General features: G+C 37.4%; 1 protein-coding gene across 1 annotated transcript in view; it reads right to left on the reverse strand.

Annotated features, from left to right (window-relative positions):
* LOC110047311 (tether containing UBX domain for GLUT4-like) overlaps nt 1–14,638 on the reverse strand; it is a 28,792-nt gene that overhangs the window by 2,179 nt on the left and 11,975 nt on the right. Inside the window, exons 3-17 of the mRNA XM_089289826.1 lie at nt 9,722–9,822; nt 9,062–9,179; nt 8,691–8,766; nt 8,351–8,424; nt 7,863–7,933; nt 7,033–7,257; nt 6,531–6,595; nt 5,856–5,899; nt 5,197–5,294; nt 5,014–5,089; nt 4,419–4,500; nt 3,830–3,896; nt 3,163–3,225; nt 582–634; nt 289–340 (exon numbers count right to left, since the gene is read on the reverse strand). Of these exons, the coding sequence (XP_089145952.1) occupies nt 289–340; nt 582–634; nt 3,163–3,225; nt 3,830–3,896; nt 4,419–4,500; nt 5,014–5,089; nt 5,197–5,294; nt 5,856–5,899; nt 6,531–6,595; nt 7,033–7,257; nt 7,863–7,933; nt 8,351–8,424; nt 8,691–8,766; nt 9,062–9,179; nt 9,722–9,822 (1,265 nt within the window). The remainder of the gene's footprint in view (nt 1–288; nt 341–581; nt 635–3,162; nt 3,226–3,829; nt 3,897–4,418; nt 4,501–5,013; nt 5,090–5,196; nt 5,295–5,855; nt 5,900–6,530; nt 6,596–7,032; nt 7,258–7,862; nt 7,934–8,350; nt 8,425–8,690; nt 8,767–9,061; nt 9,180–9,721; nt 9,823–14,638) is intronic.

Below are 14,638 nucleotides of genomic sequence, written 5' to 3' on the forward strand. Positions count from 1 at the left end.
AACAGGCAAAAGGAGAACTTGGCCAATATCCAGCCATCTTGCCCTCACAGTTGGTCAATAACCCATATATACTGACTTTGCAATTTTTGAAAACTGGTGAGCGCTCGCGAAAATTTTTAATCAGGGGCAATCACAATGGAAAATTCTACATTGTCTATATAAAGATTTCCCACTGGGCCGTTAAACTCTGTATCTGGGAAACGTCCTCACTCGTAAAAGTTTATAAAAGGTCTCTAATGACTGTACAACGCCTGGTACAATGCTGTAATAAGCAGAACAATTTCTTACCTTGTTGTTCAGGAGATCCAAAGTGTATAACTGAAGCTGGATATAGTTTGTTCTGCAAACAAAATGAAGAATAATTCCATACAATGTCTGTAAACCTTTCACCTTAAAATCTTCGATTACCATGACTTCATCAGGTTGCTTAGCAACATAAGAACATCTCTGTCGAATACCGCAAAACTGTGGGCTCAGTCAATATGGAATACCATTATAAACTTGTCGTATATGGAATACCATTATAAAATCGCTTGTTTTCACAACAGCATATGTCGACAAAGAAGACCGCAATTATTTACCTCGAACAAACTTGCGTTTGATTTGTCAAGGACTCTTCTTGGTGGTGTAGTGTCTACATATATAAAGCAGATAATATATAGATTTAGGCCAACCTAAAAGCGTAGCTCCTGGGCCGGGTTGTTCAAAGCCCGATTAAGCTAACCCAGAAAAAGGTAGAATTTTGATTTGAGTTTTGTAAATTTGCGGTGAGGTTTTCTGTATATTGTTTGGCCTTCTGTTTAGAGTTTTAATAATCACCCTATACAAAAACCAAAACAGCAAAAAACATTTGTATAGAAGAAAAAGTCATAATTTGGTTAACTTTTTATCCTGGGTCAGCGTTAACCGGCTTCCGAGCAATCTTGCCCTGTTTCCAACAAGTTAACCTAATATGAGCCCGCGATCCAATCGATAAACAGAACTTGGTCAGCGGTCAACTTCAAAAAACACGTGACCTCGAGGAGCCGTAAACTTGAGCCCGCAATATGGTCACGTGATACTGGTCAGCGGATACCTTGTTTTGACAGGTGTCAATTGATCATGTGAGGGGAGAATTTGCCGATACTTCATAACCATAAAAAAGCCAACAGTTAGCAGTCAAGTGAAAGTCCAATAACCATGGTAACCACCTGTCTATCTGTATCACCGTGTAACACCTTGTAGTGAGAACTACCTGAAGTTGTAAGTAGTTAGTATTTACGAGCAGAATAACTGACTGCCTATAATGGAATAGCCTAGAACAACGAGCTCATTGGCAGCCAATAGGGGTTAAGGCTTACTAAACGAAATATTAGATCACTTGTTTAGAGTCTAGCATAAATACAGGTGTTTTGTAAATTGTTCTGGGGTTACGCCCCCGGTGGTGGGACGCCGGATACCACTTTCCCGTATTGGTTACTAACTATTTAATAACCGAGAGTGAGGTCGTTACGGGAAAATCTCAAACTGAGGCCTTGCCGTATTGACTTCGCTATCGCTCGGGGTTTGAGATTTTCCCGTAACGACCGAACGGTCGAGGTTATTAAGTTGTTTATTGTATGGCTCATGAATAAAGAAAAAAAATCATTCGAGCGGAAGTCATCAATTTACATCCAGCGATGCGCGCGTTTACCGATTCATTCATAGTCTCAAACCCAGGGCAGAACTACACAGTCAGTGAACTTCACCACTGTATTACGTATGCCGTTGAAAACACTCGTTTCTTTACGGGAAAAGTGACTGTCACAGCCTCAAAAAGGTATTTTAGTATCGTGGTACCACAAGTTGATGGGGGAGTTTTTCCGACTTTTGTGGCGAAACGTCAACGCATATAGAAAAGACAGAAAGTGCTTCAAAATAGTCCGAACAAACGGTCTTTCGGTGAAAGAAAACACTAATGCTTCAGAATGCACTGCTCAGAATAACTCGATCTTCGCATTCGCTTTCGACAACATATCTTCGCCTTCTTCATTCTGGGATTTGTGGATGAACTTTTCAAGCCTCGTGAACATCTGCAGTTATCAGAAATACTGCTACTGACAGAAACCGCCCGATTGTTTACATCTGATGATCCTGGAAGCTGATTTACACTTGCTTGTGTTAAAGCGAGGGAATCTATTTGATGAGAACTTTGACGGAGTTCAATACTCCGGTAATTGTTGTGACTAAGATGATAACTTATAATTTTCTTCATGGTGTTCTGCTCAGGATGCATGACAAATCTGCCGATGGTGTTTTACACTTGGCGATTTTAGCTTTACTTAAAGACTCGGCAAACTTTGATTGTTTTCACTAGCGCCCGCCAAGGTTACCGGCTGGTACGTCACCTATATAAATTTTATTAAGGAAATATCTCTAAACTTTTAGCTACTTACATTCTCATACTGATTTTAATCGGCTTTCATCGCTTCAATGCGCTTGAATTTTCAGAGTCGGGCTCTTCCTAATTTGCATAATCCGTAATCGGCCCGTGGGCATTACGGCTGCATAATGACCGCTCAGATCTCGCTCTTAGCCAATCAGAGCGCGCGTTATATCGGCCACAAGCCAAAGCCATATAATAAATTCTGGTTACGTTCTGAGTACGTTAGTGGATTAAACTCTACTGTTGGACCCAAGTACTGCGTATTCTCTATTTCCCGTTGGATTGTTTTGCTGTAACAGATCCCGAGTCCTCTAGAAGTCTGACAAACTCAGTCGCTGCAAGCGTGTTTCCCTCTGGATTGTTGTAACAAGGATAACAACTTAAGCGGCCCAAAAACCTGTTATCACAATCATAACATGGATGTCCAATATCAAGGAAGTACACGGTAAACCAAGGCTGCATGTCTGTCAACCTATTATTTGGAGTATGGCCGCCATGTTGGGCAACTCCGTCGCCGTCGTCGCCGTCGTGCGTACGCGCCCACGAGCAATACCGCTAGCCATGATAACCATGAGAAAATCAACTCATGGGTTTCTTTTTCTTTCCTATATGAGTATGGGGCTCCGCTTGGTGGCCCTTCGGGCCGCCGGAGCTCCGCTAAAAACTGGTGTCAATTTTACACCACGGATTAGGAAGTAATATTTCAAATACTAACTCAAATGTGATTAAGATTAGAACAGATGATAGGAAATACTCACATAAATAGAACTTTACAGTTTGGTCTTCTAAGTGAGATCTGACAAACTCTGTCAGGGCTGAAACTGGAAGGACAAAAGAATGGTCAAATTAATCAAACAAGTTGGTTTGCATAAAACGATGAAAAAAAAACTTGAGACGTGATATTTTAGGCGTCGTCCACACTATACGCCGGAGGAATTTGAAAGCGGAAGTTTCACTCTGGAAACCCATCAAAAGTTTTCCGTCCACACTACGCCAGAGGAATTTGAACACACAACAATCACTGGTCATTTTGGATTTGCGTTTGACTAAAAAAATAGCCTGTGAAAACATCCGTCCTTCTTCGCTCCCAGCCCGAGTGGCGGGCCGGGAGCGAAGAAGGACGGCTGTTTTCGTGACAGATTAGTGTGGACGGTAGGCCTAACCGGAGAAGTCAAGCTGCGTTTTAAATTCCTCCGGCGTATCAGGAACTGATACGGAAAATGAAAAGAAAAGTTCCCAAAACAAACAACATATACGTTCCAAATAAAATAAGGCAAATTCAGTAGATGACACATCAAGTACGAACTTCTTTATACACTAACTACATTTGGTTAGTTCTGCTTGTCAATGCTTTAAAGTTACCAGATTCCTCAAATTAGACATCATTTTTTTATTATCAACAGGACGTAATAACACATAATGTACCTTTCTCCATTGGTCTAAAAAATGCTTGTAAGACTAGCCTGTCGGGGAATTTTATTCGCACAACCACCTTCAAAGATACATATAGAACAAAGAATAAGAGACAACAGACGGAGATGAACAATTCACGCGCTATGTGTCGCGAGACCCATAGAGCGAAAACAATGATGACCATGATGATGACGATAATGGAACACTGTAATTTTGTTCGTGAATTTCATACGAGAACAATTTAAACTGGAAGTTACAGTACAAAAGGGACCTGAATGTCCTGGCAGGGTCATTTTCTCGTCCAGTTGTCACTGAACCATCAGAGTGTAACCAGTGGACAAACAACCGGCTGCGTATTTCCTATGTCAGTTAATTGTGAAACATTTGACATCTTTAGGGAAGGGGAAATTTTAGTTTCATGAGATATTGAAGCATGTTCAGTTTGTAGGACGCTCGACTACACAACATGCCATGACTCCAAATTAGTACAAAGTTGAATTTTGTACCTAAAAAGTGTGAAAAGTATAAGGTACCATTCCTTTTCTAGCACAACTTCTTGCTTAAAGAGCATTCTTAAATGTAATTTGATCAATATACTAACCTTGTCGTATTTGTACATTTCTGATTCTTCTCGTACTTCCCGCATAGCTCTTGTCATTAAAGGGGCGCTGTCTGCCTGCTTTCTGACATGTAAAAGAAAAAATAAATAAACTAAAATCTCCAAATCACTGTCACCCATTCTGTGATAAACTAAGAGATGCTGTGTGAGTTGTTTAACAGACGAGGAATAAGTGAATTGCAATTGCAATTCCAGCATTTGAGGAGCCCAAGAGTTTTCCCAATATTAGCAAATTTGCCCTGAGTCTACTTTATCGCTCCTCTCTTAATTTTACTCTCCACTTGTTTCTCGCTATCTTTTCCTTCGTGTTTTCTTTTCCATCGTTTGCAATATACATGTAATTGTATCAATCAGTAACATTTTTGAAACTCAAGAATTGTACTCTTGTTGCTACCGTGTTTCCAACACAAAATCGTGAGAGGTTTTTCTGTTTTTTTTTTTTTGGGGGGGGGGGGGGGGGAGGGTTTTGTTTTTTTTTCTTATCAAAATGCATATTTGCATATCTTTCAAAGTAGTTCAAGTAAACAAGAGCGCCTCTTGTAGAGCCATTATTTAAGAAATATTTCTTCTATTGTACCTTTCATTCTTCAAGTCTCTTAACATAACACGGATGTCATCCACTGTCACCTCAAAGAAGGAATCTGGAATCTCACCTATATTTAAAATAAAATACAATCACAGAAATTAATGGCAGCTTCACGCATTCTGAAAAAGACGATTGACGGAGATTTGAGAGTAAAGGTAATTCTTTCGTACCTACCTTCATCAGGTTTGGGTGAAGATGGATCTTCTTCACTAAATACAACAGGCTGTCTGTCGCAAGATGTTGCCAGAAATTCTTTACGAGAAGAATCGGCCCTGATGAGAAAAACAAGCAACATTAGAGGGGATTGGAAGATGTAATAGAGGGTACTAAGCTGATTGCAGCATTATATTACTAAAGGGCAGAGAAAATTATAAAAATAACCCAACATGTGTAAGAACGCCACCATACTTGTGCAATGAACATAGCACTAGTTTTCAACCCAATGTGAAATAAATCTGTATTATTCTTGTTTGGAATAAAGTATTCCCCTCATTACTTCTCCTGTCGTGTACGCTTTTCCCTTTATTTTTACCTTCCTTGTTCTAGCAAAGTGTCATTGAACTTAAACTACAGTGTACACATAGTATCACCGCAGGTTTGCAAGACTCCTACTGACCTTCGAAACAACTCATTCATCACCAAATCCTTTTGCTCTATGCTTAGTTCAAAGCATGGACAGCCCCAAAAATGATTTGATCAACACTATTCATTGTCACAACCAGTAAGAAACCATCTTCCACACTTTCACAGTGTTATTCAAGTTTATGCTTGAGGAAAACCTGGAAGAAAGTGTGGTACTGATTTGTAGCTCTCTAGGACAACCTCTTACTCACTTTTCTCTCTGGAACAAGTCCATGCCTGCTGTCTCCTCAGGAAACTAACGTAACAATAAAATGCAGGTGTCAAAAAGGTGATTCAACTTATGGCTTGTTAGTGCTTCTACGTTATACATTTGCTTTACAAGCAACAAATGAGAACTGAATTGTCAATTTTCTTTTCACAAGTTTCACTGTACACTAATAATAATAATAATAATAATAATAATAATAATAATACAATTATAGCCCTTCTTGGAATGGCAAATATTCCCCGAAAAGTTCTCGATCTCTAAAGACATGAGAGGTGTCTCAAGTTTAGAGTTGAAAGACTGCCAGCAGCACTTGCTGAGATGCTTATTTTTCATAATAATTATAATAATATATTACTAAAAATTTATATAGTGCAAACTTTCCATAAAATGATCAACTGTACTTAGAGCCATTACGCTAAGAAACAGTACCTTCAGCAAAGGAATAAGTCTGTTACTGCATGCTGTGCAAGGTAGTTCTAACTCTGTAAATGAAATCCTAATGTGTGACTATTCAAATGAAAGCTACTAAGCAGTTTTTTCATGTGTTGGGTTCGTCTTTCAATGCTTTGTAAAATGGAATTTGATACTTTTTTAGGATTTTGAAACTAGGCAAAAATAAGAAAGATAGAGTTAAAGCACTGCAGTGAGTATGACATACCTTAAAATTTGCAAAAGGAGGTTTTGGAGGATTTATCCTTGCTCTTTTAGGTTCCTTTGCAGTTTCTGTACAAGAAAGTTATTAACATTGAGGTATTATCCACAGCAAAAATGTTCTCATCTAATTTGGCTACCTCAAGTGCATTGCAGGCTGAACTTAAATGTCCTTGTAATGTTATGAGTACAAACACATGGACATGTCATAGAAACGCTTGAAACGCTTGAATTCTGTGTTCGGTTATATTGTAATGTCAAAACTGTAAGTGTAATATAAAGTGAAGTTGAAGTTGAAGTTCTCCAGGAAATATGAACGTAAAGTGGCTATTTTCAGGGGTCTTTCTTGTCTCCTGAGAATTAGGTCATGTTATGTCAAGTGATATTGCAATTTTGTCTAATATATACATGCACGTTTTGGGCAAAGAAGATGCAATTCAACTTATATTGTGCTATTTTAGTCACTTGTTCACAGTATAAACAATCCTTGACAAACAAAATTCCCTTACCTTGTATATGTGTATCTTTAAAGCTCATCGTTGCAGTATTATCTACTGTAACATTTCTCTGGAATTCACTTGAGCTTTCTTGGCTTGTGGGTTTAGAGGATGATGTTGCAGATGTAACAACAGGTTTGCTTAGTGGTACATTCCTTTGCCCTGAAGTAATCTCGTAATTTACTGATGGCACTAAATCTTTGTTTGAAAGAACACTTTGACCGGGGTCACTCTTTGCTGAAAGATAAGAAAAATAAATATTACTCCTTACTCAGTTATCTGAGAGGTGTAGTGGCATAATGGTTATGACTCTTAGATCTAGCAGTCCGGTCAGGTCATGGCCAGGTCATGATATTGCGTTCTTAAGCAAGACATTTTACTTTGACTCACTTACAGTACCTCTCTCCACCCATGTGTATAAACAGGTACAAGTGAATTTCATTGGACTAGCATCCCATCAAGGAGGGTGCTAGTCACTCAGTAACAAAAATGTTACTGAAACTACATCAGAATACTTTCTGGCAAAATGGGACACGTTAGCCCGAAGCAGACTTCACCTTCGCCACTATGTAGCTGACTACAAGATGGATGAGAGGTGCAATTACCTTAAATATTTTCTGATAAGTTTGATTATGTTCAATCAAGAAACCCAAGTTCACTCAAAGATTAAACTGACTGTTACTGATCTTGACTTCAATCACATGAACTTGAATTTTGGGTCAGTTTTTTTCAGTTGGCAATGACACCAGCCATTTATATTCACCTCATTTTACATCTGTAAATCTAAATGCTGTACAATGCATGTATGAAATAAAAAAATAATAATTTTCTAGAATAAATACCTTCTTCTGTTGATGGAATCTCTGCTATCTTGGGTTCTTCAACCATGTCCTGCAATTGTCTGTGCATTAGCCTGTAAGTTATCAAGAACATGAAGTGATAAAGTTAACGGGATGAAGGTTCTTCTTCCATGAGTTTGGGAGGGAGAGCTGTTCTCGGTTGAAGTTTGCGAGAGGCACTCAAACCATTACCCTAGCCTATTTCTGAACAAAATACTGCCATTAAATCCCTTTCCACACTGGACCATGTGTTAAAATCCATGCATTGTTAAGACCTGAAACAGCTAGTGTTTGATTACACTTTACAAATCCAGTGCCTCATTTGCTTACTTTCACTTACAGATTTAAATTACAGTTCTCTTTGAAAGACAAACTTTCAGACCAAACAAAACATGTGTCTAACACATTTTGAGATGAGCAGATCAAAATTGCAATCAATCGGGCGCAGCATTGTTACTGTGCAAAAAAATACTGTACAAAAGAAATCCTACCTTATAACTGCTCTTTTTCCAGTCAAGCCCAGTGAATGTAAAGTTGCACTTTGCAATGAGCTTTCGCCTTTAATCTAGATATTTATCAGAGATTGGAATTAACAATGTAACTTTTAGTGAAGTTAAGTTAAATATAAACCTGTTTGCAGTAAAATTATTGAAGTATTGATTACAAAACAACAACAAGAACAACAATACAGTCATGATGCTATTTAAAGGTAACCTTAAGGAGGACCCTGTTGCAATAATGTGGTCATCAAAACACAGATAAAATCATCAAGTTAAGTTGAATTAACTCAAATTTATAACCTATGGTATCATTTATGAGTGCAGCAGTTACCTCTTGTGTCATGTAAATGCATACCGGACTCTTCTGTTCCTCTGGAGAAGGATTAATGATCTTCCCTTGGTGAGGGCTAGGGAAACATTTTTAACAGAGTCATAACAAAGCATTCATCTTTAGGTGCGACATCAGTCTGATAAACTAAGTAGCTTCTGTTTTCTACAGTAAAAGACAACTATAAAGAGCTGGGAGTATTACCAGTACTCTCCCTGCATAGAGCAATCAGAAAAATTCCAAGATGAAACCTGCAAGGAACAAGCATATTTCCATTCATGGGAGTTCTGCTAACTCCCCCAATCCCTGGAAGAAGAACAGATTTAACCTTGAGCTAAGATCTTTAGTACTAAGTGAAAGCTTAATCTTCTAACCTGTCTTGGTCTGAATCCCAATGAGTAAGGACATCCCACAGAGATGCTGACGAGGGAAACTCCTTGACAAGTCTCTCACCGGACTCAAGCTGTAAGCCCACAGTAGAATTGGACTGTGCTGGTGATAAAAAGGCACATTTATTTAGGACTGTATGAGTTTCATGCCAGATGAATGCTAGGGAACTTAACAGTGACTACAACTCATTTCCCATCAGTGGCATTATCATGTTCTGCTCCACAGAATATGGGCAGTTTTTCTACATAGCACTGGCTAAAAGAAACTATAAATTATGAAGGATCACAAATTTTGTTTGAAAATTGATCCTTTTTTATAAAGAATATGTTTAAGCAAGCAGGTATTTTTCACACTGTTGCAAGTCGAAAGATAAACTTTTAAGTTCGAAAGAGTCTACTTAGCACTTCAGTTAGCCTGAATAGCACTCCGGTTAGCCTAAATTAGCTTAGGTTGCTAATGGTTAGCCTTTATATTGGGTTTTATTCGACTTTAACTTGAATAAACAGGTCGTTTCAACCTCAGCAACCTGCAAAAAAATACCTGCCGGTTTAAAGCTCAAATAGGATAATTTAGCAGTATATATTATGTAATGTTATGTAGCACATTGCAACAAGAAGCAGATTTATAAGCAATCATTCTGTTACCTTTCTTTGATTTTGGGCTGGCAACTAGCTCCAAATGTGCATTGTTAGACAAACCAGAATATCTGATGGGTAATGTGTCATCAAGAATCTTCCTCTGGTGCCTGGTAGCAAAAAGTTAAAGCTTCAGTAAGATAATAGTTCTGACCTGTACAGTGTAATTAGCAATAATATTAATAACAATTACAATATAAAAAAAAGTCATATTGGCACATTTAAAAATCTTAATGCGCTTACAATAATTCAGGATAAAAATAAAAACAATATTAAATAGGTTGAAATTTGTAACAATCTAAAAAAATATAACTAATGAAACTATATAACTAGCTAAAACATAAAACTATAGTTAACAATAATATTATTACAAAAAGGAAATGATCGACTTTATTTTTAAAAATGTTCATGGTCTCAGAATTTCTTTTAGACAGGAGTACAGGATTCAAACATTTCAGGACATAGAAAGACAAGGTCTGTTGGCCATATGCAGCCTTTGAAACATCAGGTACTTGTAGGAGTCAGAAAACAGAAAAGAGTGAGAGAACAAATTGGTTTACAGTTATTGCTAAGCCACAAACTTACTGGACAGTATTATTTTTACAACAACTGTCTAATTTCTCGTACGCTGAGTGGCTCATTTTTATCGTCAATATAATAAGAGCACAGACAGATAAAATTTCAATTTATGCAAGCTTTCAAGTTCAACTTTCAGCTGTCACACTGTCAACTTCTTGACCAATGAGATTTTATGGACTTTTTTAAGTATCCAATCAAAAAGCGAGAAAAGATATTGACAATGTGCCCATCATTTTCAATAAACTTCACTTATCTTTGTTTACAGCAAGTTTATGGCATCTTTTCCCCTCATTTTTTCCCCGGCATTTGACCATTTTGGGATCTTGTTAGTGAAAAAAACAAATTGACATCATTTTTTTATGTGTCTGTCCTCTTATTGATGATAATTTTCATCATAACATTGTCAAAGTTTACTGCGGAACCACTCGAATGCGGCTCATGGTTCCACAGCCACTTTGAAAATGTTATGATGCAATCTATCATCAAATTATAAAATGACAGAGGCATAAAAACCTGACATCAATTTGTTAAATGGCAAACTTTCCCAAAACATAAAGGAGAATTCTGATTGGTTCCCTGGACAGCCCAAAGTTTAAAACAATTTGGACTGCAAGTCAGGTCCAGTCAAGTCAAACTTTATTTGGGCAGGGTCAGGCCCCATCAGCCATTGGCTCGTAACAAAAGGGGCCCCGCATGGGAGCTCAAGTGTAATTTTTGCAAAAAAGCTCTCAAAACATTGCACAAAAGAACAGCAAGGTAGAAATTTTTCTTCCTTCATATCTGGAGGGCAAGCTGAGTTCATCTTTCGTGAAAGCAACTTAGAAACCGTTATTAGTAAATGCTGAACTTTTGCATCCATGTTTGCAGGATTGCAGGGATTAATTAATTTATCAAGTCAGAGTTTTACAAGAACCATTATAATGTTTTTTATTGAACTAGCTTGTTCAGACTTTATTGGGAAATATTGGTCTCATTTGTTTTTTTTGCAAGTTTATGGACCTCACCTGCTTCTCAGTCCATAAACGTGCAACAAATTTTCCCCAACATGGATCTCAAGCTAGTTCAATTAAACATTGCATAGTAGGGAAGCAATTGTTCATTGACAATTTTAGAGGTGCAGAACTTAAAAGTATGTTTAAAATAATGTGTTAACAGGACGCCAGTGAAGGTCCCTAGCCATGGAAGTGATGAGGTCTGTCTGATTGGTTCTGATTAAGACAAGCCGCAGTTTCAAGCTCAAGTTTAGGGAGTCTATAGAGAATGTGGTTACAATAACTGAGCTGTGAAATACACTTAGGGTGCATTCCTTTGGGGTGATCTGGATCAGGATCAGTGATCCAAGATTGCTTGGATCATGGTGCATCAAAGGAACCGATGTCAATCCACTCTGGTCACAGATTCATTGGCTTCTTTGATGATCACTAGTCTGATCCAGATCATCCCAAAGGAATGCACCCTTACATGTAAAGATCATCCTGGGCCAGATATTTCCTGGTCCAGCTCACCGACCTCATTGCTAAGAAAGCCTTTTTGCGAATGTAATTTACTAACATGTTGCCTCAGCTTCAATGACACCCAAATCAAGACAGGGGAGAATCTCAGTGAAGTAAACCTGTTACATATACTATACTGGATGTGCTAAAGTGTGCATCAGCTGCACCTTGCAAGGGAAACCATATACAATTTTGCACAGGGGATAGAGCTCCATTTCCAGGCAAGTATATATAGCTAGTTTCAAAGAGTAATAAATCATATTATCAAAAATGTCTATTTAATTTGCTAAATGCATTTATAGTGTCCCAATTGCAGTCATAAGCTACCCATAATCAACAATCAGTCGTAGAAATTTTATTTTCCACTTTATTGTGAGAAAATGATCATACATATTTTGGTTCTAACTAATAATCAGTGACACTGTGACACAGGTAAAGATGAAAACTACTTCTGTCTACTGTTAACAGTAATAACAGTATATTTTAAACACAAAGACTGGCAACCTCATGTCGGGATCAGGCAGTTTATTAGATGTAATCCTACATACAACACTATTTTTTTCAATCATGGAAAACTAAAATAGATACAACAGTAACGGCCCTATGTTGTAGATTCCGAAGTAAAATCCTACATACAATACCATATAATTAACAGTCATCAAAAACAAGATACAACACTAACGACAAGGTACATACAGTGAATCAAAACTGCCTCTGGAGTGGGTGGGTGGGAAGCTAAAAGCTACTAAACTTAATTGCTATATTGCTGTTGCTCTGATTAATTTGCCGTGATGTCTCTAACATACATGGCTTACTACAGTCAGACAATACATATCGAAGATTGGGTAATACCTCGTAAATTGCTGGGATCTCATTGGTACTCAACAAATCTTGTGACTTGCATGCTGCAAAGTTGCACAATTATGTCTAGACTCTAGCCCAGCCCAGCCCCAAGTAGATCAAACAGTTCTCTATGTCTAGATTCATATTTTATATGATTAATATTCACTTTTTCCCTTCATTGCAAATTACATAACCTACAAGCATACAAAGTATGCAAACCTTAGCCTAACTCTACTGAAATAAGAGACTTAAAAACAAAGAGATTAATTCCTAAAAGAAAAACTTACCGCATATAGCACAACAATTACACTTAAGTTCTATGCAGTTTCACAGATCCTGAAATTTCAGGTTATGCACGTCTTCTTCATATTATCATCAGAGTAAGCATTATCATAGGGATTTCAAGAGAGGTCCTGCCATTTGGCCCTTATCATACAGAATTAATGATGTACCAGAAAATTAACATGGCTTTAAACGTTTTCTCATAAAATATTGTTGAAATTACTTTTTTTTTTTTTGAAAAAAAGCTTCTCATTATAGCTAATAAATCAGACGATTTTATCTATTTGCAAATATATGTATCTAACCTGATTTTATCTTTTTAAACAATATTGTAGTTAATTTTACACGTAATGGGTCCGCATAAGCCTTTGGCTGCCATTCTTTTAACAACCTGCTTATCAAAATTTGATAACAATGCATGTAACTCCTTAAGATAATGATGTCCTTGATGATTATACCCTAACTCCTTTAGAAAAATCAGAGGGCAGATGTCTGTGAGCTACCATTGATAATATTGTGTTCAAGGCCACATGATCTATCCCAGGATGTGTGGAAAAATATGTCTGGATTGGCTGATTGCTTGTTTGCAGTGTAATAATAAAGCATAACATTTATAAATTGTTGAATTTAGTGCTTTGTGTTTTATTGGTTGTGCTGACAAAAATCTTGAGAGTTGGCTGTGGAAACCACATTAGGAATTAATGTTGCATTTTTGGAGTGGGATTTACATTTAAAATTGTAAAGTTTACAGTGCAACTACTTCAACCAAGACCACCCACGCAAATTCTCTGTAAATTGACCAATTAAATAGCATTTGAGTGATAAAACAAGCATGCTGTAGTGTACAGCTTGCTTAGAATGCGTTGGAAATCTGTTCTTAACATCCCAGGTTTTCCTTCATTATGCTTGGAGAGAATATCGTAGAGTGGTCTGGGTTGAGGTGTAGTCTATCTATAAAAGTCAGATTGACAGCAGTAGACAGAATTAATTATTAGCGACCAGATCATTCCACGAGTGCTCCGTGTTTTACCTGTGAACCAAATTATAGTAAAAGTCATAATATAATGGTCTCATTAAAAGATCACATGCAGAGATCAACTTCCTTTGTTTTCTCCACATGTCATTATAATAATTATTGTTATCAACAATAACAGAGTTGCCCTTCTTCGATTTTTCTTGAGGAGAGTCAGCAGCTGGCACCTTAGTGTACACAGGCTTGGATATCTCTTTCAGTTCCTAATTTGAATACTTTTCAAACTCAGAGTCAGGACTCAGTCTGTTTTTGATCTTCTAGAAAGCTAAGGCAGTACAAAACTATGAAACCCTAGAAATTCATGTTGATGTTTCTAGTACCATATCATTGCTGATCTGTGCAACAATTAATATTCCTGGATTAGGACTCTGGTTATTTTCAAGACCAAAATGTTTTTTTCCCAAGACTAACCCATCACCTTGTATTCATCCATCCTCGAGACCCAGGAACAGCCAGAGGGGGTAAGGGAAATATATATATGTATGCCATTTTCCTTGATTATACAGTATTTGTTTCATTCATTTTCTATTTTACATCTTACTTTTGTTCCTTACATTTGGGACCACATCAGGTATGGAATTTCAACACAAAAATTTCTCATCACCAATCGCTTCCCATGATATCGATCACTGGACATCCATGGATCCGAAAAAGTGTTACCCAAGGAAAATTTGAAATCCTAGGGATTGTGGCATA

The sequence above is a fragment of the Orbicella faveolata genome, unplaced genomic scaffold (genome assembly GCF_042242905.1).
Source record: "Orbicella faveolata isolate gen_17 unplaced genomic scaffold, um_ofav_v1 contig_2, whole genome shotgun sequence".
In the NCBI taxonomy this organism is placed as follows: Eukaryota; Metazoa; Cnidaria; class Anthozoa; order Scleractinia; family Merulinidae; genus Orbicella; species Orbicella faveolata.